The sequence below is a fragment of the Balaenoptera ricei genome, chromosome 1 (genome assembly GCF_028023285.1).
Source record: "Balaenoptera ricei isolate mBalRic1 chromosome 1, mBalRic1.hap2, whole genome shotgun sequence".
Lineage (NCBI taxonomy): Eukaryota > Metazoa > Chordata > Mammalia > Artiodactyla > Balaenopteridae > Balaenoptera > Balaenoptera ricei.
This window is the reverse complement of record NC_082639.1, coordinates 136,218,602-136,245,164: the sequence shown is the minus strand read 5'-3', so window position 1 is coordinate 136,245,164 and position 26,563 is coordinate 136,218,602. Positions and strand designations below refer to the sequence as shown.

The 26,563-nt window shown below is 36.4% G+C and overlaps 1 protein-coding gene across 3 annotated transcripts in view; it reads right to left on the bottom strand.

The window, feature by feature from the left end:
• Nucleotides 1-26,563, bottom strand: part of RABGAP1L (RAB GTPase activating protein 1 like) — a 783,585-nt gene that overhangs the window by 479,433 nt on the left and 277,589 nt on the right. For all 3 annotated transcript variants that reach the window (XM_059936839.1, XM_059936821.1, XM_059936830.1), the window contains exons 12-13: nt 19,320-19,413; nt 11,126-11,276 (exon numbers count right to left, since the gene is read on the bottom strand). In XM_059936839.1, coding sequence (XP_059792822.1) covers nt 11,126-11,276; nt 19,320-19,413 — 245 coding nt within the window. The remainder of the gene's footprint in view (nt 1-11,125; nt 11,277-19,319; nt 19,414-26,563) is intronic.

Sequence of the window (26,563 nt, the reverse complement as noted above, 5' to 3'; positions counted from 1 at the left end):
ATAAAATATAAATATGCTCTAGAAATATGTGCAGATAAGTCCATAAAGTTATGATGAAACTGGGATCCAGGAATCACATTATAATCTCAGGCTCTTGAAAATTGTGAGATTTAAGAAAAATATCAATGCTTTCCTCTTATCCTTAATTCTATGGCTATAAGTATAGCTTTTATGTCACGGATCCATGCTCAGCAATAGCCCAGTCTTCCCTCAAAACAGTGTACTCCTACTCTAATTCATTACAAAATCATCTTTTCCTTAATTAACCTCAAAACCATGTACTATGTTTAAAGAATAACAAAAACAACACTTACCACTAGAAGCAGAACATTATCACTTAAATACATGAAAACAATTAAGAGTATATTTTTAAATTTTTACAGAAACATATCAATGCTGGCGGGAAAACTCTGAGTTCTCAGATTCACATATATAATCATAGTTTTTACACATGTAGGTGTCAATATTGATATGATAGAAAATGAAAGACCTCAGGTAATGAGCACAAAGAAAATTTAATAAAAATTATGCTGTGAAAAAAATAATAAGCAAAGGTATAATTATGTAGTAAGAAACCATCGCCCTTATTATGCAAGAGAAGAGGAAATAAAAGGTACATTTTCTTAAAGAATCTCAATAATTCTTAGTTTCCTTTAGTAAAGACCTTCTACTACGTACATGTTCAAGTCATTTACATTACAACACAGTGAGTATTCTTTAGTATCCTTGCCCCCTTTATTTTTTTTGGTTAATAAATTTTAAAGAACTATGAATTTTCTGGAGAAATTTTTAAATTTTATGGCTACATCAGTAATATACCAGTACAAGAGTCTGTGATTTTTATAATACCAATGGTACAGACTCAACAGGAGTAACCCCATTCTATCAAAAAGCTCATTTCCTACAACTAGACAAGGTGATGACAGAGAACAGAGCAGCTATGTAATTAAGCAATGCCCTGCCTCTCAACAAAACTAGTGTTGAGTGTTATTTGACTAACATACAGCATTGAATTTTTAAAAAATAAACCACGTAAAGAAAAAGCAAATATCTACCTGGCTAAATGATGTACAAAGTTTAATTTAGTTGTGGAAACTTAATTTAAAAAAATACATAACTGATACCATAATTTGACTTTTCAATTAAATATTCACTAAATGTTATTTGATCATAAGAAAAATACCAATTTAAACATTTCCTCTTGAGACTGTCCAGTATTTATAATTATAGTACGTTCCACTAAAATAGGGTAAAATTTTTTCTTTAGCTACATGTTTTATTAAAAGCCATCTGCTACAATAATGCACTGGAGAACAGAGAGAAGACAGGCTTTACTCTGAGCGGTACCAATAATCTGACAAGAATAAACACAGTGAAGCTTCATCTGTCTATACAATGCTCAAGAAAACAGAGAACTTGCAGAATCTTAAAACAGGCCACTCTTATCATTGTTTTCTATTTATATTCCAAAAAAGATTTTTGGCAGCAACTACCAAAGTAATACTTGCAACTTTGCCCTTTTTACTCTCTGATAGAGGTTTAAACACATGCTCTCTGTACTTTACCAAATTAGACTTTGTCTTTGCAAGTTTATACTGTTTTGTATTTAGCCAATAGATGGTACTTTTCAGTTCACTGATTTTAAAAATTAATATGCATTACCATCCTAGCACAGTACCTGGCACACAATAGGTACTCAAACATTTATTAAATAGGTACTGTAAAATTACTTGTTAAAATTCTATTACGTCGACCCTAGGTAATCAACTAAATATATCATTTTAATATATTTCCTGAGGTTTTTCACTTCACATATTTATTATAACAAGAATAAACTTGTATTATGTTCTTCCCATTTTACCAGGGGACAAGCACTGACCCATAAATAGTGGATTTGGTTGGCCAATTGAGGTGGAAGTGAGGGAAGGAAGGAGCACATTGACTTCACTTCCTAAGGCTTCCAGGATAATCCAAGCTAAGTCACGAAATGGCAGCTGAATCATTACATAAGCCACTCCTATACTGTACTCCCTCTCCTATCTTGCTCAGACATATTTAATTCCCACCTCAGACATTAACTTCCCCATGAAGTCTTCCCTGACTTACCCAAGCAGAGTTGTCACTGCCTCTTTTGTATTCCACACACTTGATTAAGATCCGTGTTATAACCTGTATCATTATATATTTGATCTATCTGTGTACTGGCCTAGCTTTCCCTAGACCATGCTCCTCAAGGTTGAGAGCCCGTTTTGTCTACATAGGCCTAGAAACCACACAGAGCCTGGCCCATAAAAGATGCTCAATAAAGAGTTACTAAATGAGTGAATTAATAAGTGAATGAGATTGATATCTGCCTTGCAGTCTTGATTAGATCATACAGGCATCAGGAGTGATTTTTAGAGAATATCATTTGACTTTATGATATACTTGAATATGCATAATCACTGAAATAATAATTCATATAATCATTACAAAGTCAAGCCTAAGGATGCAAACATTCCAAGATATTCACTAGTCAGAAAAAAAAAAATTAGAAAAAGACAAATCTGACTTTTCATACTTCTAAAAAGATCACTTCTCAATTCCATCAGCTGTTGTTCACATAATATGCTCTCATGAAAATTATGTGACTGGAAGTTGTCAAACACATATTAAAGTAGAAATATACACTGATACCAATATCCATTATTACTAATATCATGCATTCATATCTTGAATACTTACTACGTACCAAGCACTTTATCATTTTATTTAATTCCCGCAACAATCACAGTAGGTACTATTATTATCCCTGCTTTACAAACGATGAAACTGAGGCTTAGAAAGTTGGGATAACTTCTCAAGATCACAAGTTAATACATGGGAGGTGCAAGACTCAAATCCAGGTCAATCTAACACTAGAACTTAAGTCCTTTAAAAAGAAAATGTATGTGTGTGTGCACATATATACATATACTTCTTGAAGAGAAGATTCATTTGGAAAAAAACAAATTCAAGTGAGAGAAGGAAATGAGTTATGATGATATTTCTGAAAGCTTATCAATTAAAAACTTGTTTTGATTTTAACAAAATATAAAGTATGAATGCTATCAATTAGATCACTTCTACGAAAAAGCACAGAATTATAGTCTAATATTTCCTATGCTACATAAGCAGTATCAGCAGACTTGATAAACTATGCCACACATACCATGTAATTACTAAAATAACACATACAGTTCTGTAAAGCTACATAAAATTCAGGTTTCCCTAAAACACACACGATCTTCCCTATGTCAAATGGCTCATACTGTGTGAAAATGTGATCATTTACTCAGTGGCTCCTAAAGCCAGCAATTAAGATTTAATCCTAAATTTAGAAGCTTTAAATTCTGTTTGTTTCTATAAGGGGCAGCAAGGTCACAATCCTTCCATCGTCCTTTCAGATCACCTCAATATTATGAAGAATGTTAATTTAATAGAAATAACAAGAAATCTCAATGATAAGCAATAAAGAACTTACACTTTCAGAAATATGCGGTACAAGTCTGACACTGATTCATCAACATGTTGGTGCCCTCAGCCTCTGGCAGAAATCATGTAGCCGCAGACAGTGGTTGAAGCCGCAAGTCCACTTTAGGACAGATGGTGTGAAGACCCACTTTAAAAGGGACGGCTTGAAGTTAGGTGATTTCGGCTTTTCTATCACTAATTCTAGAAAGTACTGTTTAGAACATTTCCATCATTTAGAAGGTTTACACATGTGTCTTGATATAAACAGAATAATTCCTCAAGTAAATTATAAATTTCATTTCCATACAATGAATAGCAAAAGTAGAGAAAAGGGATAGTACTGCTTTTATTTCTTTAAACTTTTATTACCCTTAAGGATTAAATGATGGGGAAAATACAGAGAGTTTTCCCTTCCAAAGGATCTTTAAAAGACAAAATGTAAGAATGCCCTCTTTCATTTCTATTTTAGAGTTTTCTACTTTGTGGATTCAAATACTGACTCTGCTATTTAGTAACTGTGTGTCTCTTAAACTCTCTGAACCTCCTATCTCACTGATGGTAAAAATGGGAGTTATATCACTGAAGCTGTCAGGTTTACATGGAAAGGGCATATGAAAGCACTAGACATAATGCCCATCACACACTCCACTACTTCTCTCAGCAAGTGTTTTCTAGCATCTGCTAGAGGGCAGTCCTAGCGTTGAGTGGTAAGATCACAGCGGTGAGCAAAATCCATACACAATCCTTGCTGACTTAGAGTGTACGGTGTAGAGTGTCCCCGTGGGTCATACTGAACTTCCCACAGCCTCTGACCATGGCAGGACCTTTCACAACTCTGTGTCTTTGGGAGTGGCATTGCCTCAGACTAAACATACCCTCCTGTTCTTTGTTCCTGGGCAGAGTTGGCTGCTCCAGTCTCTGTGCTCCCTTATCACCTTGTTCATATCTCTGTCACAGCACTTAACCATGTCATCACCATTTCTCTGCTTTCCGGACTGCCTCCTACACTGGACTGTACGTTCCTACAAGGTAGGATATCAGTGTTACTCTTAACACAGAAGACACCTTAATGTTTAATAAATGAAAGAATGAATTAGTGGCACAAGTACATAACAGAGTGTTACATACATCTTGTTTTTCTTCTTTCTCTTTATTTCTCAGATGGGTGTCCTGAAACCTGCACAGACATCAAGAACCCATAGTAATCTCCATATTTCCTAAAGTTCTTTTCTGTGCCACTCATTTAACATTGAAGCATATACTGCTTTATAATTTTCCCCGTCCCCTATCACAATGAGTGCTTACCATATATTAGGCATGCTCTGAGTGCTTTACATGAATTATCTTATTCAATCCTCACAACAATTCTGTACGATATGTATTATTAAGCCCATTTTACAAATGAGGGAATTGAGACTAAGGATAATTAAGGGACTTGCCCAAGGTCACAAGCTACTAACCAGCAGAGCTTGAAATCTGAACCCACGGTCTCCCTCCAGAGTGAGCACCAACATTTCCTCCCAAAGTGGAGCTGCAGCCTTCACCAAGGCAAGTTGTGCCTAAAAGCTCCTTGATGCTGCCAGTGGGATCAACAGAAGTTCTCCATTATTTAGATGGATCAGCTCTTTTGGCTGGTCCTGCTTGGTCCTCGGCTCCAGATTAAGGTTACCAGTTAGCCTGCAGCTCCTGTCCTGCTTCATCTTAAATCTAGTCTAGAGTGTTTCATCCTTTTTAAACCTTTGGTCCCTAGAGTCTTTTCCTATCAGTCAAAAAGATTTGCAAAGTTTTATTTTCCATAGATTACACTACAAAAACAATAAGGCCAGAGACAGTGACTGTTCCACACTGTAACCCCAGCCCTATTCCCTGTTCAATATTACTCTCTAGCCTTGACCTACTAAGATTCAGGGTGGCTCAATCTACATGCCCCACTGGCCATTGCAAAACTCTCTATGCCAGTTATTCTGAGTGGCTCCTACCTACTCCCTGGCAAAACAACATAGGCTAGCACACCAGGACCTGCTGCTCAAATTAACCCATTGCTGTGCTCTCCCCAACTAGATGATAAAATTCCTGGGAAAAGACACTGTGCTTCACACTTTACCAGCTTTATCCACAACACAATGTAAGGCTTACAATTTAGGGGAAGAAGAAAAAAAAAAAGAATAAATGACTATATGAATAAGTCAACAAATGACCTTGGGTCCCTCGTGAGAGGGACAAAAACAAATTTTACTGCTCATCCAGTACATGCCAGGCCCTATACCAGACACAGGGTATCCACAAAGAGTAAAACAGTTGTGGTCCTTGCTCCCCTGGAGTTTAGAGTCTACTGGTGAAGTAGACCTTAATCAAGTAAAAGCACACTGTGACAGCTCCCTCCCCTGAGGCAATGGTCGATACGCTAATATAATGGAGTCACAAAATCAAATATATTTGAGGGCTGGTCAGGTATTACAACGTATGAAGAACAGAGAGTAAGTAATAAAGAGTAGTATGTCTATGGCAAAACAGAAAGTACAAGCTTGAGCCAGAAATGTATATTATTCTTTAATGTATTTATTGATGATTACACAAAGCATATGATAGGCTGGATCCAGCCTGCTATATGCCATCTAACCTGAAAAGGATGCTTCAGAATGAGATTTGTTTTTTCAAATTGTGGACTAGCGCACTATATACTATAGGATTTAATGATAAACAGACTACTTTCTCATAGAAGCCAAATCTTAGTAGGTTTTCTGTAAATACTTCGTATTCCTTCTTCCCTATATAATCTGATGTCTTTGGGAGGTCTTTAGCAAGTTTATATGCTCAAGCTGAACCATGTTATTAACTGACCTTGAAATCTTTCCGTTCCCTTAATAAGAGAGGAAAAATCAACTGGACCAAAAGAAAATACTACCAGCTTTGGGCAAGAAAGTGCCAAATATGCAGGTACTTCTTACTGAAAATCCTCTGGGTGTTTATGTTCTTTCTTCTGAGCAGCTCCTAAGCTCATATGCATTCACCACCAAAGTGCATTCTTAATGCTCTTGGCTACAAGCACTTGCTGTCTCATTTCTACCCGTAAGCATAGAGAAAGAACAAAATTATTTTTTAAATACTGACATTATTCATCTTATTTTTATTATGTTTGGCTATGAAGCACGGAAGACAATGAAATTAAATATACCACTGTACTTCCTCTCACAGAAATGTTATGACTTGAGAGCCTGAATAAAGGCACATGATCAGAGCCACACATTTCTACATTGTTTGTATGAAAATGTTTTTGATAAACTGCACTGTTAATGATAGAAATAACATTAAAAATTTTATGTGGTCATTGACTTATAAAGCAAAGTTGGAAATATTTATTATACTATCTTAAATTGTACATTATTAGTCAATCTCAAGTGGCGATTAGTAAACATTTGCTGTCCTAAAATAAATAAACTACTAGGTTTACATGCTTTTCATAATAAATTATTGCACAACAGATCTCAACTTCTGTCTCTACTAACAAGGCAGCTGTAGCAGAGAAAGGTAGCTGTCTACCTAGTATCTATTCTCTTTCTTCCTTATTAATAAACTTGTATTTCAGTGGATGAAGAGGAGCAGCAATGTACCATCTTAAAAAAATATTTCCCAGCTTTCTATGGAGATAGCCATGTAACAGAATCCTGATCAAGGAGATTAAGTGGAAGCTGCTGTTTGGGGCTTAAGGAAAAAATATTTAAAAGGGTGACAGACCTGGTTCTGTCAAAAAGAGATATGCCAAAAAGAGGTCTAGGCTCATGGAAGGTTCAGGCTCATGGAAGGTCCAGGCTCATGGAAGGTCCAGGCTCATGGGACGTAACCTCTAAAAGCTTGGAATTTCCCAAATGACAGGGACATCTTTGTTATTCACGGTGGGCCCCTCCAACCACATCTGACAGTTTATGCTTACATTTTGGGTGACTCATGGAAGGGCCCTAGAGAGCTTATGCTAATAAGAGGACTAAGCATGGGAGCTGGCCAACCATGTAATTAGAGGATAGGGGTGTTGAGCCAGGTGATATCAATCCAGTCTCAGGGGAGGGAACAAGAGAAGGCTAAAGACTGAGTTCAACCAAGTGGGCGATGATTCAATCAATCATATATACATATGATGAAACTCCAGTAAAAACTCTGGACACCGAAGCTTGCTGAAATGCCTGGGATGGTGATAGGTACTACTACAGATTGATGCTGGGAAGGTAATATGTCCCTGAGGACAATGCAAGCTTCCTATTTGGAACCCTCTCAGTCCCAGATTCTGCCCAATGTATTTCTTCCTTTGGCTCGTTCTGATTTATATCTGATATGCATCCTTTTGCTATTTAAAAAAAAGAACTGTAATTGTAAGTATAACACTTTGCTACATGCTTGAGGAAGTCTATGGGGACCCCCAAATTTGTAGCCAACTGGTATGAAGTGAGAATGGTTCTGGGGACCCCCCCAAACTTGCAGCTGGTGTCAGAATCTTGGGCAGACTTGGCAGTCTGGAGGACTGTTCCCTTAGCCTCAAGTCTGGCTGCCTTTGTCTTTTCTCTTCTCTTTTCTGGACACAACACTTGATGTAGAGCAGCCATCTTGTGACAACAAGGTGGCAAGCATATGCCAAGTATATCAGACAGGGTTCAGTCAGGGACATAGAACCCACTCTAAGTATTTCAAAAAGGATTTAATGCAAGGACTTAGGCACTTACACACTGGAAGACCAAAAGATTGGGAACATCACTGCTAGCTTTCAGGTTTGCCACCACAACTACAGTCCAAAGAATCAGGAGGTTGATATTGCTACTCAGGATAGGAAACTGCAGGAAAAAGGAACTACAGAATGAAGGCATGTGATTCAGAATGGAACGCCCAGAGCAGATGCAAAATCTCACAACTGGCAAGGCCCAGGCATCTGCCCACCACTGCCAGAGAAAAATAATGTGGCTTTTTTTCCTCCCTCCAGTCTTCACAGGCAGAAAGTAAATCACAGCCAGAACCCCACAGTGAAAGGAGTCCAGGAATATTTTATTCAATGAAAACATTTATGTCATTCTGTCTCTTGATCTTAAACTTTTTCCTAAAAATTGTATATTCAAAACTACCATGTTGCTTGGCATATATGGTAAAGCTTGTATCACATATATGAACATATGTATTGTCAGGAGTTTATAAATAATATTTTGGGAGACTATTTTCATTTTTCTCCCAAAGTCTGAAATATTAAAAGGTATAAACTAACAAAGCCTCTTAGTGGAGGAAGGAATATGACAGTCGCTGCTATGCCATGAGCAGCCACTAAAGGTATACAGCTTGTTAATTACGTGCAAAAGTGATTTGACGCCAAGAGTTATGGTCTCTGGACATTTTTGCTCAGATATCCTCATCAATAAAAATGTCTGAGCATAAACTTCCAATATACGTATATTTATTATTTATTTTTATTATTCACAAGTGCTACTGTACTAATATAAATACTATAGAGCATAGAAATGTAGAGAAAAATTTAAAAATGAAAAATGTTTGTTTAAATAAAATGCTACAAAAATACTATTCAATATTGAACATGGGTCATTTAAAATTTTTTTATTTTGTGTAATTTTTCTATTGAGATAAACTTCACATGGCATAAAATTCACCATTTTAAAGTGTACAACTCAGTGGTTTTTAGTATATTCACAATGTTGTGCAACCATCACCTCTAACTCCAGAATATTTCCATCACCCCAAAAAGTAACCCCACACCTGTTAGCAGTCACTCCCAATTCCTCCCTTCCCCATCCCCTGGCAAACATTAGTCTACTTTCTGTCTCTCTATATTTGTCTATTCCAAACATCTCATATAAATAGAATCATACAATATGACTCCTCATCTTTTGATATGTTTGTTTAGCAGTTTATAAAATGACAGTTTGAAAACTTTCCAAAATCAGTTTTTTGGTTCATGGTTTTAATCATGATCATATCTGGAAAATAATAACAAAGAGCAATAGATCCAAGCAGAGGCACATCATTTGTTTCAGTCCCACCCATCAACCATTTTGTTGAAATTTGGCTAGGAGAGTACTCATTTTCTCAAAGTATTCTTACAAATAAACCAGAAGGTGTTGTATTTTCATATTTTTAACAATCAGTCTCAAATTCTCTGCAACCATTTGCACAAGTTTTAAACATAGCTGAAATTTCTGATTCCAGATTTTAAAGTAAGAAAATGGTAAGAGTTTTGTAATAACACAGGCATGTAGTTTTCAGTCACAAAATCACATAGTAATGTTTAAATTGCTAAATGTTTCAAACATCCTTCTCTATAACATGAATTTATTTCCCAAAGTAGTTGCTTTGTCATCCATTACCATAACATTAATTTTTGCTTGAAGGACAGATTAGTGTGTTTATTTTTTTAAAATATCTTGATATGTAACATCCTGTGACAGCAGTCTTTATGAACCACCCACCTACCCTATGAAGATTTAAAACTAGATAACCTGTAAATCCACTTAATCTAACACAAGCAAACTGCAAGAAAACTGAGTATTCTAAAAGCGAATATACGAGCGTGAGCACCACTGTTATTCCATTCCAAGGTGTGCAAATCCCTTCTTCCCCCAGGTCACTCCTGAACCACACGGGACAAGTGGCCATCAGACCCAAGGACCCAGCATGGCACAACAAATATTAGTATAGCTGAATAACATTTTGCATTTGTAACTTAAAAAATGCAAATGGAACTTTAGACATCTCTGCCCCCAACATCAATGGATCATCTTGCACATCCCACTATAGAAAATACTAATCATAAAAAATGGTATAAAGGTTTTTAAAAAAAAAAAATGCATGAATTTAGCAGTGACTGAATATACTAGGCACTCAGAAAATATTTGTGAAAGGGAGGGCGGCAAAGAGGTAAGGAAGGGAAGAAGGAATCAGAGGGGCTAAAGAATTTTAAAAGTTGATATAGCCTGAGGAATAAAGTCTTACTTATCAAAAAAATTCATTTATGAATAGAGATTTTCTAAAAAACAAACAAAATGTTACCATTATTTTAAAATCCATGATTTATTAGAGTAGATTAAGAAATTAGGAGGTAAGACCTAAGAAGAGAGCCTAGGATCGAGGATTACCCTTACCTGTGCTCTAAAATCAGTTCTTTGGGCATAAGCAAAGGAATTTACATTGGAACCAGAGGCTCCTGACAGGATAAGGATATGGGCAACTATCCACATCATTTAAGTGTAAGGTTACATAAGCACAGAAGGGCTTATAATTTCATTTTAAGTTAATTTGACTTTAAAATTATACTAGAGTACAGTTATACTGTGTACAACTGTACATAAATCTCATACAGTAAGAAAGGTTAATTGAGAGTACTTGAAATATAAGTATATTCCAACTTAGTAAATAGTTATAAAGTTACTAGAACAAAAAAATGAAAGCCAAGGCATTAAGTGTTCATAGATCACTACAGTGCATTGTTTATCACTGTCCAACAAGTGTTTAGAACAAAAGGCAACTATTCACTGAACAACAATAGAGTTTTTAAAGAAGTTCAAAGCATTTATGACTTACTGGAGCTATGAAAACAGGATTTACTTAATATACTGTTGCATGAGAATAATATGAAAAGATCTCCTACCTTTGTGATAAGAAGTCGGTACCTATCCAGCATTGCCTGGTTGTCATGGCAGCCTGCTAATAATTGCCATACCTCTGCCCTCAATGCTTCAGGAACACCACTCTTCACCAGAGTAGATAGCCCTTTTGGTCGCGCACCAAGATTACTGTGCCTGAGAAAACAAGAAAATAAACCATTCATACTCCCTTCGCCACTGCTGACCTGCTGTTGTTATGAAAAGTATATTGATGAGTTTATATAATAGTGCAAGACTGGATCAGGAGAAAAATGGCAGGGAGGGGCATGAAATAATAATAGTAGTGTTTAAGTTTAGTAATGTCTTCAACTTTTTTTCTTGATTGCATCTTCTTTATTAGTGAACCATGTTATTCCACCCACAAGGAAAGTTCTTTCTTCTCCTCATTTACTTTTTAATCATCCTATGAACCTATTCAGAATAATGAATGTGTTAAGTATATATTTCTAGGCAGCATTCCAAGGCATAAAAAGAGCCATTTGAATCCCCTAAGATGAATGTATGACAAGTTGGCTAATGACGTGTGTATGGTAAGGGTTGGGGACAAGGGATGCTGAAAGTAGATCAGGGGCCTATCACACCTTGATTATATACCTCTACATCCTGACCCAAAGTGCTTCCTAAAGGAAGAACCTAGCCCTTTCCTACAAAACATATACAACCTATCCAACTACCCAGCAACATACACTTATCAGCCTTACCCATTTCCAAGGGTGTTTAGAATTGGAACAATGACAAATACATTGTCATGAAGTCAATGATCACATAGTAGGTATGCTACTATGATAATCTGTCCAACTGAACAAGAAACTGAACTGTAGTTCCCAGTCTATGCCTAGCTTGAACCTGGAGCTATGTTCTATGCCTTTTTGTTCAGACTTTATCTCTACTTCGCTGCTCACCTTTGATCTCTTAGAGCTGATCCTAGTGTAACCATCTGGACTCCAAACCTTAATGAGGTACTCTGGTTTGGTTAACATCCCAGGTTCTGGTTTCAAGTTTTAAGCTTGAAAAGTCATAGAAACCACATGTCTATTTTCTAAAATTGGCCTCCCATCTACTTTACCTACTTCTCTATCTTTACACACTCTTCCAGCTCCAGGCCAGACCTCAGTTTTGGCATGCCCTTCATCTGAAAATATGTTCCATGCTTTCCCCATCCTCTCATAGTCCAGCTATCTTGGAAAAACTGTAATAAGTTCCATAACTCGAAAGTTCAAGTAAACTCATCTCATTAATATCTTTAATAAACCATCAAATGTATGACCATTCTGCTTTCTTTCAGCCTCATAAAGGAAAACGTTTATATTGTTGAGTTAGGGAACCTAAGCTGATAATACTGACAGGCTTGAAGCAAAACAAAGTAAAAAGAGGTAGAGCTTACATGATGTAACATGCTACGGCACCATTAAAGAACATAATTATGCTGCTAAGTGAAAAAAGCAGGTTTTAAAATAGTATATATGGTATTATTTAAAATACACATTCTCTCTCTCACACTCTCTCCCTAACACATACTATTTTGAAACCTGCTTTTGACATGCATAGGGAAAGAATATGGAAGAATAAACTCCAAAATATCTATGTAATGGAATTAAGAGAGAAAGTACTCCTTTTATTTTCCTATACTGTTTGAAATATTTACAACGGTCTTGAATGTTTTTATAATAATACACCAAAAAACCCATTTCAGGTCTTTAAATTTCTCTCATGGACTTCAATTAAAATATAAATTTAGTTAATTTGGAAAAACACCATAGCTAAATATGTTCCATAAAATATGTCAAGTAGATAGAGTATTAATTATTCTTGAGAAGACTTATACCTGAGTAAACTGTATGACACATGGATTTCCTTCCTACTGCCTCTTCTTCACTATCCAACTGAATTTAAGATTAGCAAAAGAGGGCCCTCCCTGGTGGCGCAGTGGTTGAGAATCTGCCTGCCAATGCAGCGGACACGGGTTCGAGCCCTGGTCTGGGAAGATCACACATGCCGCGGAGCGACTAGACCCGTGAGCCACAATTGCTGAGCCTGCGCGTCTGGAGCCTGTGCTCCGCAACAAGAGAGGCCGCAAAAGTGAGAGGCCCAGGCACCGCGATGAAGAGTGGCCCCCACTTGCCGCAACTAGAGAAAGCCCTCGCACAGAAACAAAGACCCAACACAGCCATAAATAAATTAATTAATTAATTTTTTTTTAAAAAGCTATAAAAAAAAAGATTAGCAAAAGAATACTGCACCACAAGAGAGCCAGGATCAGTCATAAAAGGGTCTTTTTTGTAATTTATTATTTGATTCTGATTATACTTTTGAATAGGAAAAACATATGTGGTTTGAGGGCTAAGAAAGTTTCTGTACTCCTAATGTAAAAAAAAAAAATGAGTTAACTAAAAACAACAGTGTGCAAAGGGCTAAGCTCATTTCCTATGAAATTAAATGCAAAATATGCTGAATTATGAGTCCCATAATGTACAATATCATATAAGAATTCAAATTAATTAAATAGATTACATGTTATACAGAAATCAAGGTCATCACTGTGTATCTACAGCTATGAAAATTCCAATAAATATCTCCTATAAAAGAAACCTTTATTCCACCCCACATCACACTCTAGATATCATACTGTCTCCTACCTTGCACATCAAATTTCTCTAAAGGATCGCTGTATACTCACTATCTCTATTTCTTCCCCTCACACTCATCCCTCAGCTCAACTCAACATGGCTTCTCTACCTCTCCTAGAAACAGTTTTCACTTAAGCAATACATGACCTCTCTCTATGCCACTAAATACAAAAGACATATTTTTCACTCCTTTCACTGTTGACCACTTTGTTTCCCTTGGCTTCAATAACAAAGCACTCTCTTTCCCCCCCTCCCACAAACCCCACTGATGATTGCTTCTCCTCTATTAACCTCTTAAGTGTTCTGAGCTTTTAATCTCTCCAGTTTCCCTCAGTGATCTAATTCTCTTCAGTCTCTTGCCTCTGGGCATTATCATCCATGCCCATGTATTCTGAGCTCCAGAAATCAACATGCTCAAATCTAAACTCATATTCTTTCTTCCTAAACCTCACCGTTTTCCAGGGTATCCTACCTCAGTGATTGTCACTACAATCCAACCAAATTAGAAACCTAGGAGTTATGGTTGACATTACTCTCTGTCCCATAATCCTTTACTAATCCATCAAGAAGTCTAATGCATTTTATTTTCCCAACCTGTCCAAAATCCATGCACTTCTACTTCCACTGCCACCAACTGTAGTCACTCTACAACCTCTACAATGACCTCCTAACATCCACTCATCCTACTACGATATGCTTCCAATACGGCAGACAAAATGAAAAGGACAAACAGCTTGATTAAGTGTTATGTTGGCTCAAATTACTTTGTATAATGATTTATATAAGATTTTGAATCTGGAATATCTCTTCCTACTCATGCATACACACACCTTAAGGTTAATAGTCAACAGTCCCTAATACACATTTTACCACAATATGATTCAACTCAACCAACATTCAGCTTCTAGCTGACCCTCAGCCATCTGTTTGGCTGGGTATAATAGAAAAGTCTTTTCTCCTCTCTTAAAAACCCAGGCACTATTTATCTTTACAGACTGACATTTAAAAAGAACTAGGTCATTCATAACACAACATGATTAACAGCTTTAATTTACTGATTATTCTTGTAATGACACAGTAATTATACTGCATATAGCACCCTAGTACTTAAGAGATACTAGTGGATACTAAGCCAAATGCTACTAGTATACATCTATGACCAGAGAAGACCCAAACAAAAGAACAATCTATAGAAATAATCATTGTTTCAATATTTCTAATAAAAATATAACTACATATGGCCATTGCTTTAATAGCGTACAACATTAACTGCAGCTATCAAGAGACTTGGAAATAGGCTAGTTATGACAGGTGCTGAACTCTGCACTAGAAGCAAGATAGGTATCAAATTATTCAAAAAGTCACACATAAACCAGACATATACTAAACAAGTAGTAATCGGGCAGTTTTTAATGCATGAATATAAACTCCACAAGGGCAGGAATCTCTGTCTTCTTTAGTTATGTATCCCAAGCACCTACAACAGTGCCTGGCATATAAAAGGTCTTCAGTACATTTTAGGTAAATGAATAGATTTATGAAACTAAATTAATATGATCAACTACTAAGGCTAAGCTAAAGAATGCTTTTTTAAAAGCAAACATTCTCATTGATTCTAATAGGATCATAAAACTGTTTTATATTCATCTAGTTACCTTCAAAGAGGCATCTTTTCTTGAAACTGTCTGGGCATGTAAGAACTTTCTCTATTGTTAAAGCTGTCCAGAAGAGAATTTCAAAGGGAAGCTATCATTTCTAACAAAAACAGAAGAGAAATCAAGAGATGAGAAGAAAAGCCATTGAATGAAACTGAGTGGTCACTGATGGAATTAGGGCAGTTTTGATAGAGGGGAGGTGGAAGTAAGTGCTTAGAAGATATGAGAATGTGAGGGCAGCAGCCTGACCCATTTTAAAAGGTTTTCTCAGAAAAGGGAATAGCTAGAACTGAAACTAAAAGATGGAGAACATCAAGTAAAGTTAGGGATCTGTCCTTCCCCCATTAATGATAAGACCTAGATATGTCAACCTAGGTCTTACTTTAAGTTAAACAAGCTACATGAAGAAAACTTTCAAGAAAAGAGACAGATTAAAGGTCACTGGGAAAATCAAGAGCACATATTTTATTCTGATTTGTATATGTTTTGGCCGGGTTTTTTCATCAGTCAAAAAAGTGGAACATTATATTGATGTGAAAAGGAAGGAAGCTATGGATGTTCATGCTTAGTGATTCAAATCCTTCATGTTTCCCAAGTCAGATTTTTTTTTTCCCCTGTCAGTTTGCTGATGCTCAGCTAGGTTGAGAAACCACAGACTAAGAACACATTTTCCCACTGTGATAATATGTATAGCCATGAAAAGTACAATCAGAGTGCCTATTAAATGCATACTGATTTTCTGAAAGTCTAATAAAAGAGAATGAATAGTTTGAAGATGGTTTTATTTATATATAATAAATTAATACTAATTTTTACCTCAGAGGTTCACTTCATTTTTTTGGTTAGAAAATCTTCCTGCCACAAAAGCTGACTTACATCTAAGGGTTCAGCATCAGCACTCTGCTTTCTTAAGCTATCCAGAAATAATTCTGCCCCAATTCCTTAAATTCTTTAAATAATTTAATGTATAAGTCATCAGCATTACCATTCTGAATATATTCAGAAAAAAGAAATCTTGCTACCACTTCAGTTTGGTGTTTCCAAGTCCTCCCTTCACAAACATTTCCTCATTTCCTCTCTCCCTGACCCTCCCCCTCTCCTCTCTCAATCCTTGTTTCCTCTTTTTTTTTTTATTTAGTTCCTTCATCAAGACACCTTAACTCCAGTCTTGTATGAAGACCTCCATTACTGAACATTTTACAGTCTGTTTTCCATTTTCTTTTCCATAGTATCCTTATTTTTTTCTGATAATTTCAAATTAGTATTAAAGAGTCTTCCTTTATATCTTTCTAATAGTATATTTCATTTTTTGAATTCTGATTTTATCCATAAAAGCTTCACTTTATTTTAATAGAGTGACCTAGTTGTTTTATAATAAGTTAAAAATACTTTCAACTATGTTTTATTTAAAAGTTCCTTGAGAACACAGGCTGTCTCCTCATAAAAATCTCCCCAAAGCACAAAGTGTAGTGTTTTCCCCAAAAGGTGCTTTACCTAAATAAATCACAAAAATATCTTCATGTAAGTCCCTAAGCTAGTATTCCTAAGACTCACTGAAAAGCTCTAAATCTAAAAAAGATGAATGTTTAAAAAAGATATTCCAAGAGCAATTTAAAGATTTTGTCACTTCTTGTGTAATAGATATAAACTCTCAAATAGGCAAATTTTATCGTTTTCATATGAATTGTCATGACACAACTGCAATAATAAGCCAAATAAAATAAAAATACATACTTGAATTGTAAAAGATCCAGCAAGTTTTCTAAAGGTCCAAAAATCAGTTATCTTAGTCCTTTAAAACAGCTCCCTCAGATTCTTTCAATGAGTTTCTTGAAGCCCACTACTAAAAATATAATGTAGAAAGATGGTATTTTATTTCTGCAAAAAATGTACACTGAATGATAGCTGAGAAATCCCATCAACTCTACTTCAGAATTCTTTCTCTGTTTGGAACTCCTCTCCATACAAAAGACCCATGAGTTTGGTATAGACCTCATCAACCCATGCAATTACATCCTAACTAGCTTCTCTATTAACAGTTTCTTCCTACTCCAAAATTGCCTTTCTAAATAATAAAAAGCATCATAGCAATTTCACCTTTAAAATATTTGTTGGGGATTTTCTTTATCACATTTATTGTATTTTTTTTTTCCTACTTTTGTGTTCATTCGAAAATTTCCATTGGGTCCTCAGTGCTAACAGAAGCGTTCATCCATCATGTCACAATTATCTGTTTAAATGTCTATATGCCTCTATAAGATGGTAAACTCTTTGGGGGTAGGAATTATCTCCTATTCATCTTTAAATCAGCATACAATTCCTAAGAGAGAATAGATGAATTTTTTAAGTTGGGTAAAAAATCAAGTGATTGTCATTTTATAAAAAAGAAATGTCTTAACTATTTTCTTAACAAAATGGTTAAGAAATTTGAAACAACCTTAGTGTTTCAGTTGTTTTGTTAAAATGGTCTGTTATGAGTGTATATTCCCACGCTTCTTGATTATGAACCTCAAACGTAGGAACTGTGTATTTATCTATGTATCTCCTAGAACCTAAGAGGATGCTGTATATTGAACCAAGTTATAAATCTTGCTTTTTATAAATAAAGATCTCAATTGGCTGTTTAATTAGTCATAAAAGTATTTTGTTTTCCTGTCCACCATACTGTCATTTTCATGATCTCTCTTTAAACTCATACAAGAAGTCTGGGAAGGGTATCAATTTTCCTAGTTTATTCTCTCTTGTACTAAAACTTCTACATGCTCCTATAAAAAGTAATCCAGAAACCTATGTACATTATAGAAATGGCAGCCTGTCCAACTGGTTAAAAAGTTCTGGCTCTGGAGCCAGACTGCCTAAGTTCAAATTCTGTCATTTACTTGCTGCATGATCATGGGCAAATTATTTATTGACCATGGGCTCTTGAGCAAGTTACCTATTTGCTGCCATTATTCGTTGTGTATTTTTATACTAGCTACCTGACATAGCTGTGCCTCCGTTTTCTCATCTGTAAAATGAAGATAATAATAATCCCTAAGTCAGAGGGTTGTCATGATGATAATTAACTAAGGTATCTAAAGTGCTTAGAACAGCACTAGACACACAGTAAGTACACTTAAGCCAGCTATTACTTTTGTAGCCATGCCTCACCTTTCCTTCTGTTACAATGAATGTTCTGCGCTTCTAAATACAACTCCTCCACTAGTCAACAAGTCCATCTCTTCTTGCCTATTCATCGACTTCTCTTGCAACTGTGCCCTCTTCCTCTGGCATTATCAAATTTTTCTTCCTACTAGATCATTTCCAACAACATACAATGTACAGGCTATATTGGCCATCTTAATTTTCAGAATAATCTCTCAACCCACATCCACTTCCTAATTATGTCCCTATTCCTTATCCTCTCCTTCTAGCAAAACTTCTCTGAAGACCTATCTATCTATAACTGCTGATTACCTTTCCTCTTAGACATAGTCCAATCAGGCTTCCATTCCTACCTCTCCACAGAGGGGTTCTTGTCCAAGTAACCAGTGACATTCAAATCGCTGGACCCAGCGAAATTCTCAGGCTTCCTCTGACTTGACCTATCAGCAGTTGATCACTTCCTCCTTCTTAATAGCCTTAATTCACTTGATTTCTACCTTGGTTCTCCTCCTACCCTTGGTTCTCCTCCTCCAAAGGAGCTTTCTTGGACTCCTTTGCACGATCTTTCCTACTCATCTTTCCAACTGCCAAACACTGGAGTGGTTGAGGGCTCAACCCCTAGGTGACTATCTATATTGACTGCCTAAGTAATCTCAAGATTAAGATATATAAACACATAGATTTTAATTAATAAAGCAAATTAACATCAATTATGTAAATATAAAATTTTCAATTAAAAAAAAAAATTTTACCATCTTCCTAGCAATTCTCCCCAAGAATATAGGATCTTCTCAGGGCAATCCTTAGACACATCACCTGTTCCACTCGAGAGTTCATTATCACTCTCTGCAGAAGAAATACAAAAAGAACAAACATTATATTACATACTATATTAGATATTAATGTATTTTAAAACAAGAAACATGACTGTGTGTCTAATGAACAATCAAATACTCCTGCTTAATTATTACACCCATTGCAAAAATAACAGTATTTCATTTACATTTTATCTTTAGTGCCTAAATAAATATTTTCAAATCACAAGTTTTTATGAAAATTCTTGTCTACAGTTTATACAGTGTGAAATTGAAAATACCTATAAATAAATATCTTTACCCAAAGAGAGAAAATTTAAAAGCTAATGGTAACACGATTAGAAATTCCTATATGGCGCTTTACTCATCAGTTGAACATTCTCAGATATTAATATTTTATGTAAATTATTTATATTTTTTTATTACTATAGTTATTAATATTTAGTGAGACAAATAAATACTAAAAACAAGAGTCAGACATATATATCAATATATAACACTGAGAAGCATTTATAATATGATACAAACACACAACCAGAAATCTAAAAAAAATTCTTTAAGGTTTTTTAAAGATATATTGATAAGTACAAGATATTTTTGACTAAGGAAAGATGAAACTATTTGGCCTTTTAAAATGGCAACTGTATAAAACATCCCAAGATGTAAAGTAACAGTTTCAGAAAGAATAAGATAGGTTGAGTTACAGTTTACAATCAGTGGTGAAAATGAGTAATTCTAAGGTCTATAAATCTTTTGAGTGGTAACAGAGTTGGTAGAGAAAGATGTAATGGGCACAATTCACCTACATTATAACAAAGCCTTTGACACAGTACTACCTAAGAAAAGGCTGAAGAAGTATTGTCTGAATGATGAAATAAGCTAGATAAAAATCTGTCTGGCTGATGGCAAGTACTAAGGTTTAATCAATTCTGTTACAGTATAATAGGGATTGGCATTAAGTGAATCACATTGGGATCTGTGTTAAGAACAGTTTTACTTAGCATGCTACAAATCCCATGATCCAAGCATAAACTCATTCATGTATCAGTGGATATATTCAACACCAAAAATTAATGTGATAAATAAAGGTTTATATGGCCAGGTTAAAAGATTTGGTCATATCCATCCGAAAAGATTTTATCACATATTTAGTAAAATATAAACAAACTCTATGCACACACACAGACAAATGCTTCACCATCTTTAGGACGATACTGGATAAACAAGAATCACGAGGGACATTTTATTCAAAAAGTAAGTATTGGGACTTCCCTGGTGGCGCAGTGGTTAAGAATCTGCCTGCCAATGCAGGGGACATGGGTTCGAGCCCTGGTCCGGGAAGATCCCACATGCCATGGAGCAACTAAGCCCGTGTGCCACAACTACTGAGCCTGAGCTCTAGAGCCCGTGAGCCACAACTACTGAGCCCACATGCCACAACTACTGAAGCCCACGCACCTGGAGCCCGTGCTCTGCAACAAGAGAAGCCACTGCAATGAGAAGCCTGCGCACCGCAACAAAGAGAAGCCCCCGCTCACCGCAACTAGAGAAAGCCCGCACGCAGCAACGAAGACCCAATGCAGCCAAAAATAAGTAAATAAATTTATTAAAAAACAAAACAAAACAAAAAAACTAATGAAAGCCAAAATTTAAAAAAAAAAAAAAGTAAGCATTATTCTGGATGGTGGGATGAAGGTTAAAAGGATATACACTAACATCACTGCTCTAGAAATACCTCACATAAGCAACTCTATGAACTTTGCAACAAGTTCATCATGAAAATAATAGAAATGAGAGATTTTTTTAAAGCTAAAGCACATGAAGTATTACTAAGTACTGGAGGAATAAGGTAAACAGAACCAACTGAAGCCTTAATATTAAAATATCCTAATGTGAACTACTACCCCTTATAATCCTTATAATTTTTTAAACTGAACTGAGGCACTTCTGAGAGTAATATAAAATGAATAAAGGAAACCTCATTTAAAGTGAAGTCAGGAAGCCATGAAGGGGCAGTTCTCACACATGTATCATTCACCGCAGCTTACAGACCCCAGCAGGAAGAAAGATTTCCTCCTGATCCAGCACGGACAAGCTGTCTGCCATCTGCAGCCAATGAAGAACCCCCACAGCCCTCCCCAATTTCCTCCTTTCCTCTATAAAAGCAAGGCCCTCTCATCCATTCTCCAGATATGCCTATAGTTCACCATTTTTTGCTTGTCCCAAACTGCACGTCTCAGCTATTCCAAAATAAACTTATTTTGCTGGTAAAATAATTGGCTGGTTTTGTTTGTTTAAAATCAACAGGGAAAAGGGACACTATTAAAAGTTACACTGGAAAACAGGTTAAACTTAGACTATCTCAGGCAAACAGACTGCTGGTCACCCCTCTTATTAATTAGTACCAAGCATAATATTAAGTACTTATAAATTGATATTCAATTAAGCAGGGTCCAAGATGATCCTACTTTATACTCTAATTTGCTACACAGTAAATCATAATACACCAAGGTGCCAAATTATTTGATGAAGTTGTACATGCTAAACTGGAGACCAAAATCTAAGAACACAATGAAAAGGAAAAAGAAAAAAGGAAACAAACACTGATGGACATCATTAATCTTGATTATGATAAAACTCAAAAAGTACTACTGATATAGAGAATCTTTCAGATTCTTATTATTCTTGTTGGGAAAGGAATCCCTAAGCATGAAACAAAACCAAGATGCTATAAGAAAGAATAAGAAATATAACTACCTATAAATTAAAAACTTCTATGAAGTAAGGTACAATATATATTAAAAAATAAGCAAAAAAATTTTTCCAACATATGACAGGGCTATTTTACCTAATATACCAAGATCTTACTAAGCAATAAAATAAAGAACAATCCAACAGAAAATTGGGCCAAGGACATGAACATATAGTACAGGTCAAAAAATATAAAATACAACTAGCCAATAAAGATATTAAAGAAAGCCCTATCTCAATAATTTTTCAATGCAAATTAAAACAATGAAACATATTCACCAATTAGACTGGCAGACAGTATAAAGAATAATAATACCTAGTGTTGATAAAAGTATGGGGAAACAGACAAGAAGGTTGATGTTTAAACGAGCAATCTTTTTTAATTTATTAAGATTCTAAATTAATATACCATTTGATCCAGCAACTCCACTTCTAGAAATTTATTATCCAGAAATACATATGCCAAAAATATATATGTAAGAGGATTTTCATTGCATCACTGCTTATAATAATAAGGAATTGAAAACTATCAGGAATCCATCAATAGGAGTTTTATTAACTAAATTATAGTATATCCATTCAAAAGAATACTATCCGGTAGTTTAAAAGAATTGGTGAATCTTTATATGCTAACATGAAAATCACCTAAAATATATTATTTGGTGATGAAAAGAAACAAAAGAGTAATTTTAAGTATGGTTTTATTTTAGTAAATATTATTACTTATATGATTACAAAGACCTTTAAAAATAGTTGTAAGCATATACACCAAACTATTAACAGCAATTATGTTCCAGCACCTAACAGTATCTTATCACATAGTAGGCACTCAATAAATATTTAGGGAATGCATCTTTCACTTTTAAGTTTAATATTTCTGTAATATTTTTATCTTTTAAAATAAGTATTGGGCTTCCCTGGTGGCACAGTGGTTGAGAATCTGCCTGCCAATGCAGGGGACACGGGTTCGAGCCCTGGTCTGGGAAGATCCCACATGCCGCGAAGCAACTGGGCCCGTGAGTCACAATTACTGAGCCTGCACGTCTGGAGCCTGTGCTCCGCAACGGGAGAGGCCGCGATAGTGAGAGGTCCACGCACCGCGATGAAGAGTGGCCCCCACTTGCCGCAACTAGAGAAAGTCCTCGCGCAGAAACGAAGACCCAACACAGCCATAAATAAATAAATAAATAAAAATTTAAAGATAGTTTAACAATACATGGTTTGTTAAAAAAACAAAGAACAGTTTAAAAAAAATAATAATAAGTATGCATAACTATAATAAGAATGGAGAAAGGATTTTAATCTTTTAATGAACCCTGTTGCTATATGAAACAAAAACCTATTTTATTATTATAAACCCTTACTAATATGTCATGAAACATGAATGATAACAATGTCTTGTCTTCCTGACAACCTCCCAAGTTACTGTGCACCACAAAAAGGAAATCAGAACTGAAAGCACCTAGACTAGCAAAGGTGAACCTCAAGGAGAAGAAAAGAAAATGGGCACACTGAAGTAAAACCAGATCCCTGATGAACAATTAAGGCAGAAACAACAGCAAGTCGGGGCGAAATATTTGGACAAAAATAGGACTTAGCCAAGGAAGATAGGAGTCCCAACCTTTTATTGATTGTCTGCCTTTTTTATTTATATTCCAGGCACTCTTCTAAGTTTTACAGGCATTAACTCATTTTATCCTCTAAACAACCTAACGAGGTAGTCACTACTAGTGTGCCCACTTTAAAGGTGAGGAAACTGTGGCACAGAGAGGTTAAATACTACTGACCATGACTCTTATATATTTACTGGCCATCCTGCTAGACAGGAAGAAAGGGGGCTAAAGAAAAGTAAATTTAAGTCTCTACTATATTAGATAAGACAGAGTTTCTAGGGAGGACTAAAGAAATAAACTAAGAAAGAAATAAGAAAGAAAAAAGACACAAAGTGTGGTGGAAAACATAGTGAGGAGGTTGGCAAGTAAAACGTGACAAAGAAGAAGAGAGAAGGAACAATGGAATCATGCAGATACATAAAAGGATAACTCTGAAGGTTCTGAAAAAGCAACTGCACTCCATTCTACATAAAGAGAAAAAAAAGGGAGATAGTGAGGACAAATGAAAGAAGGCTGGGATTCCTATCCTTGGCTAAATCCTACTCCATCAAAATTCAGGTCAGGAGTTACCCTCTTCTGGCTAGGCTAAGTGTGCCCCCTCTAGGCATCTTCAATCATAGCACTTACCACATCCTATTATAATTGTCTGTTATCCTCTACATCTTCTCCCATCAGACTCAGTTTCTTGGCAGTGGAGACTAACTTTTATTTCTATATTGCCAGTGCCTAGATTAGTACTTGGCCATAAGACCGATAAAAGTTTCCTAAATGGATAATCAGAGGGGAGGGGAAGAAGGAAAATCCATTACAACTAGAAAAAAAAATTAAAAAGTAATGCCTTGAAAATTAGTGACATTTAGTATATGAGCATCTGTGTGCAGACATGGGTAAATGGGAACCAGGTTCATTCAATCATTCATAACTGGTCCTGGAGCCAAACTGCATGCATTTGAAACTCAGTTCCACCACTTACTAGCTGTGATCCTGGTCAAATTACTTAACCTCTCTATACTTCAGCAGCTTATTTCTAAAATGAGAATAAGAACAGTACCTATCTTATAGAGTAGTTGTAGGAATTAGGCAAGTTACTATATGCAAAACACATATTACAGTGGCTGGCAAAAGGCAAGAGCTATATAAATGTTAGCTATTAAAGCTATCTTGAGACATAAACCTGGGGTCCAGACGCAAACCCCGCAGACGTAAACCCCCAAGTGGTAAACCGGGCCCAGATGTAAAACTGGGTTCCGGAAGTAAACCCTCAGACGTAAACCCCCCAAGTCGTAAACATGGAGCCCAGATGTAAACCTGTGGGCTAGATGTAAACCTGAGTGGAAGCCGTAACCTGGGCCTCAGACGCCGGCCAAACCCCCCAGTGCTGCGCTCAGGAGCAGAGAAGGCGAGCACCCAGCACCCTGCATGACTCAGACCCGACATCCGGCCCTCAGGTGACTGCACCTCACTGGGAAGCCCCTGACAGGAGGCCGCCTACAGGTGTCTCCAGGATGCAAGGAGAGGAGCCCCCGACAGGATGCCTGGCCCTCAGGTGACTCTGTGACAGGACAGCTGACCAAGCCATGTGGCTGATAGGGTCTTGGTGCTCCGGCCAGGTGTCAGACCTGTGCCTCTGAGGTGGGAGAGCTGAGTTCAGGACATTGGTCCACCAGAGACCTCCCAGCTCCACGTAATATCAAATGGCAAAAACTCTCCCAGAGATTTCCATCTCAAAGCTATGACCCAGCTCCACTCAACGACCAGCAAGCTCCAGTGCTGAACACCCCATGCCAAACAACCAGGAAGACAGAAACACAACCCCACCCATTAGCAGAGAGGCTGCCTAAAATCATAATAAGGTAACAGACGTCCCAAAACACAACCGGATGTGGTCCTGCCCACCAGAAAGACAAGATCCAGCCTCATCCACCAGAACACAGGCACCAGTTCCCTCCACCAGGAAGCCGACACAACACAATGAACAAACCTTAGCCACTGGGGGCAGACACAAAAAACAACGGGAACTACAAACCTGCAGGCTGCGAAAAGGAGACCCCAAACACAGTAAGTTAAGCAAAATGAGAAGAAAAAGAAACACACAGCAGATGAAGGAGCAAGGTAAAAACCCAACAGACCAAACAAAAGAAGAGGAAATAGGCAGTCTACCTGAAAAAGAATTCAGAGTAATGATAGTAAAAATGATCCAAAATCTTGGAAATAGAATGGAGAAAATACAAGAAACGTTTAACAACGACCTAGAAGAACTAAAGAGCAAACAAAAAATGATGAACAACGCAATAAATGATATTTAAAATTCTCTAGAAGGAATCAAAAGCAGAATAACAGAGGCAGAAGAACAGATAAGTGACCTGGAAGATAAAATAGTGGAAATAACTACTGCAGAACAGATTAAAGAAAAAAGAATGAAAAGAATTGAGGACAGTTTCAGAGACCTCTGGGACAAGATTAAATGCACCAATTTCAAACTATAGAGGTCCCAGAAGAAGAAGAGAAAAAGAAAGGGACTGAGAAATATTTGAAGAGATTATAGTTGAAAACTTCCCTAATATGGGAAAGGAAATAGTCAACCAACTCCAAGAAGCACAGAGAGTCCTATATAGGATAAAGCCAAGGAGAAACACACCAAGACACATATTAATTAAACTATCAAAAATTAAATACAAAGGAAAAATATTAAAAGCACCAAGGGAAAAGCAACAAATAATATACAAGAGAATCCCCATAAGGTTAACAGCTGATCTTTCAGCAGAAACTCTGCAAGCCAGAAGGGAGTGGCAAGACATATTTAAAGTGATGAAAGGG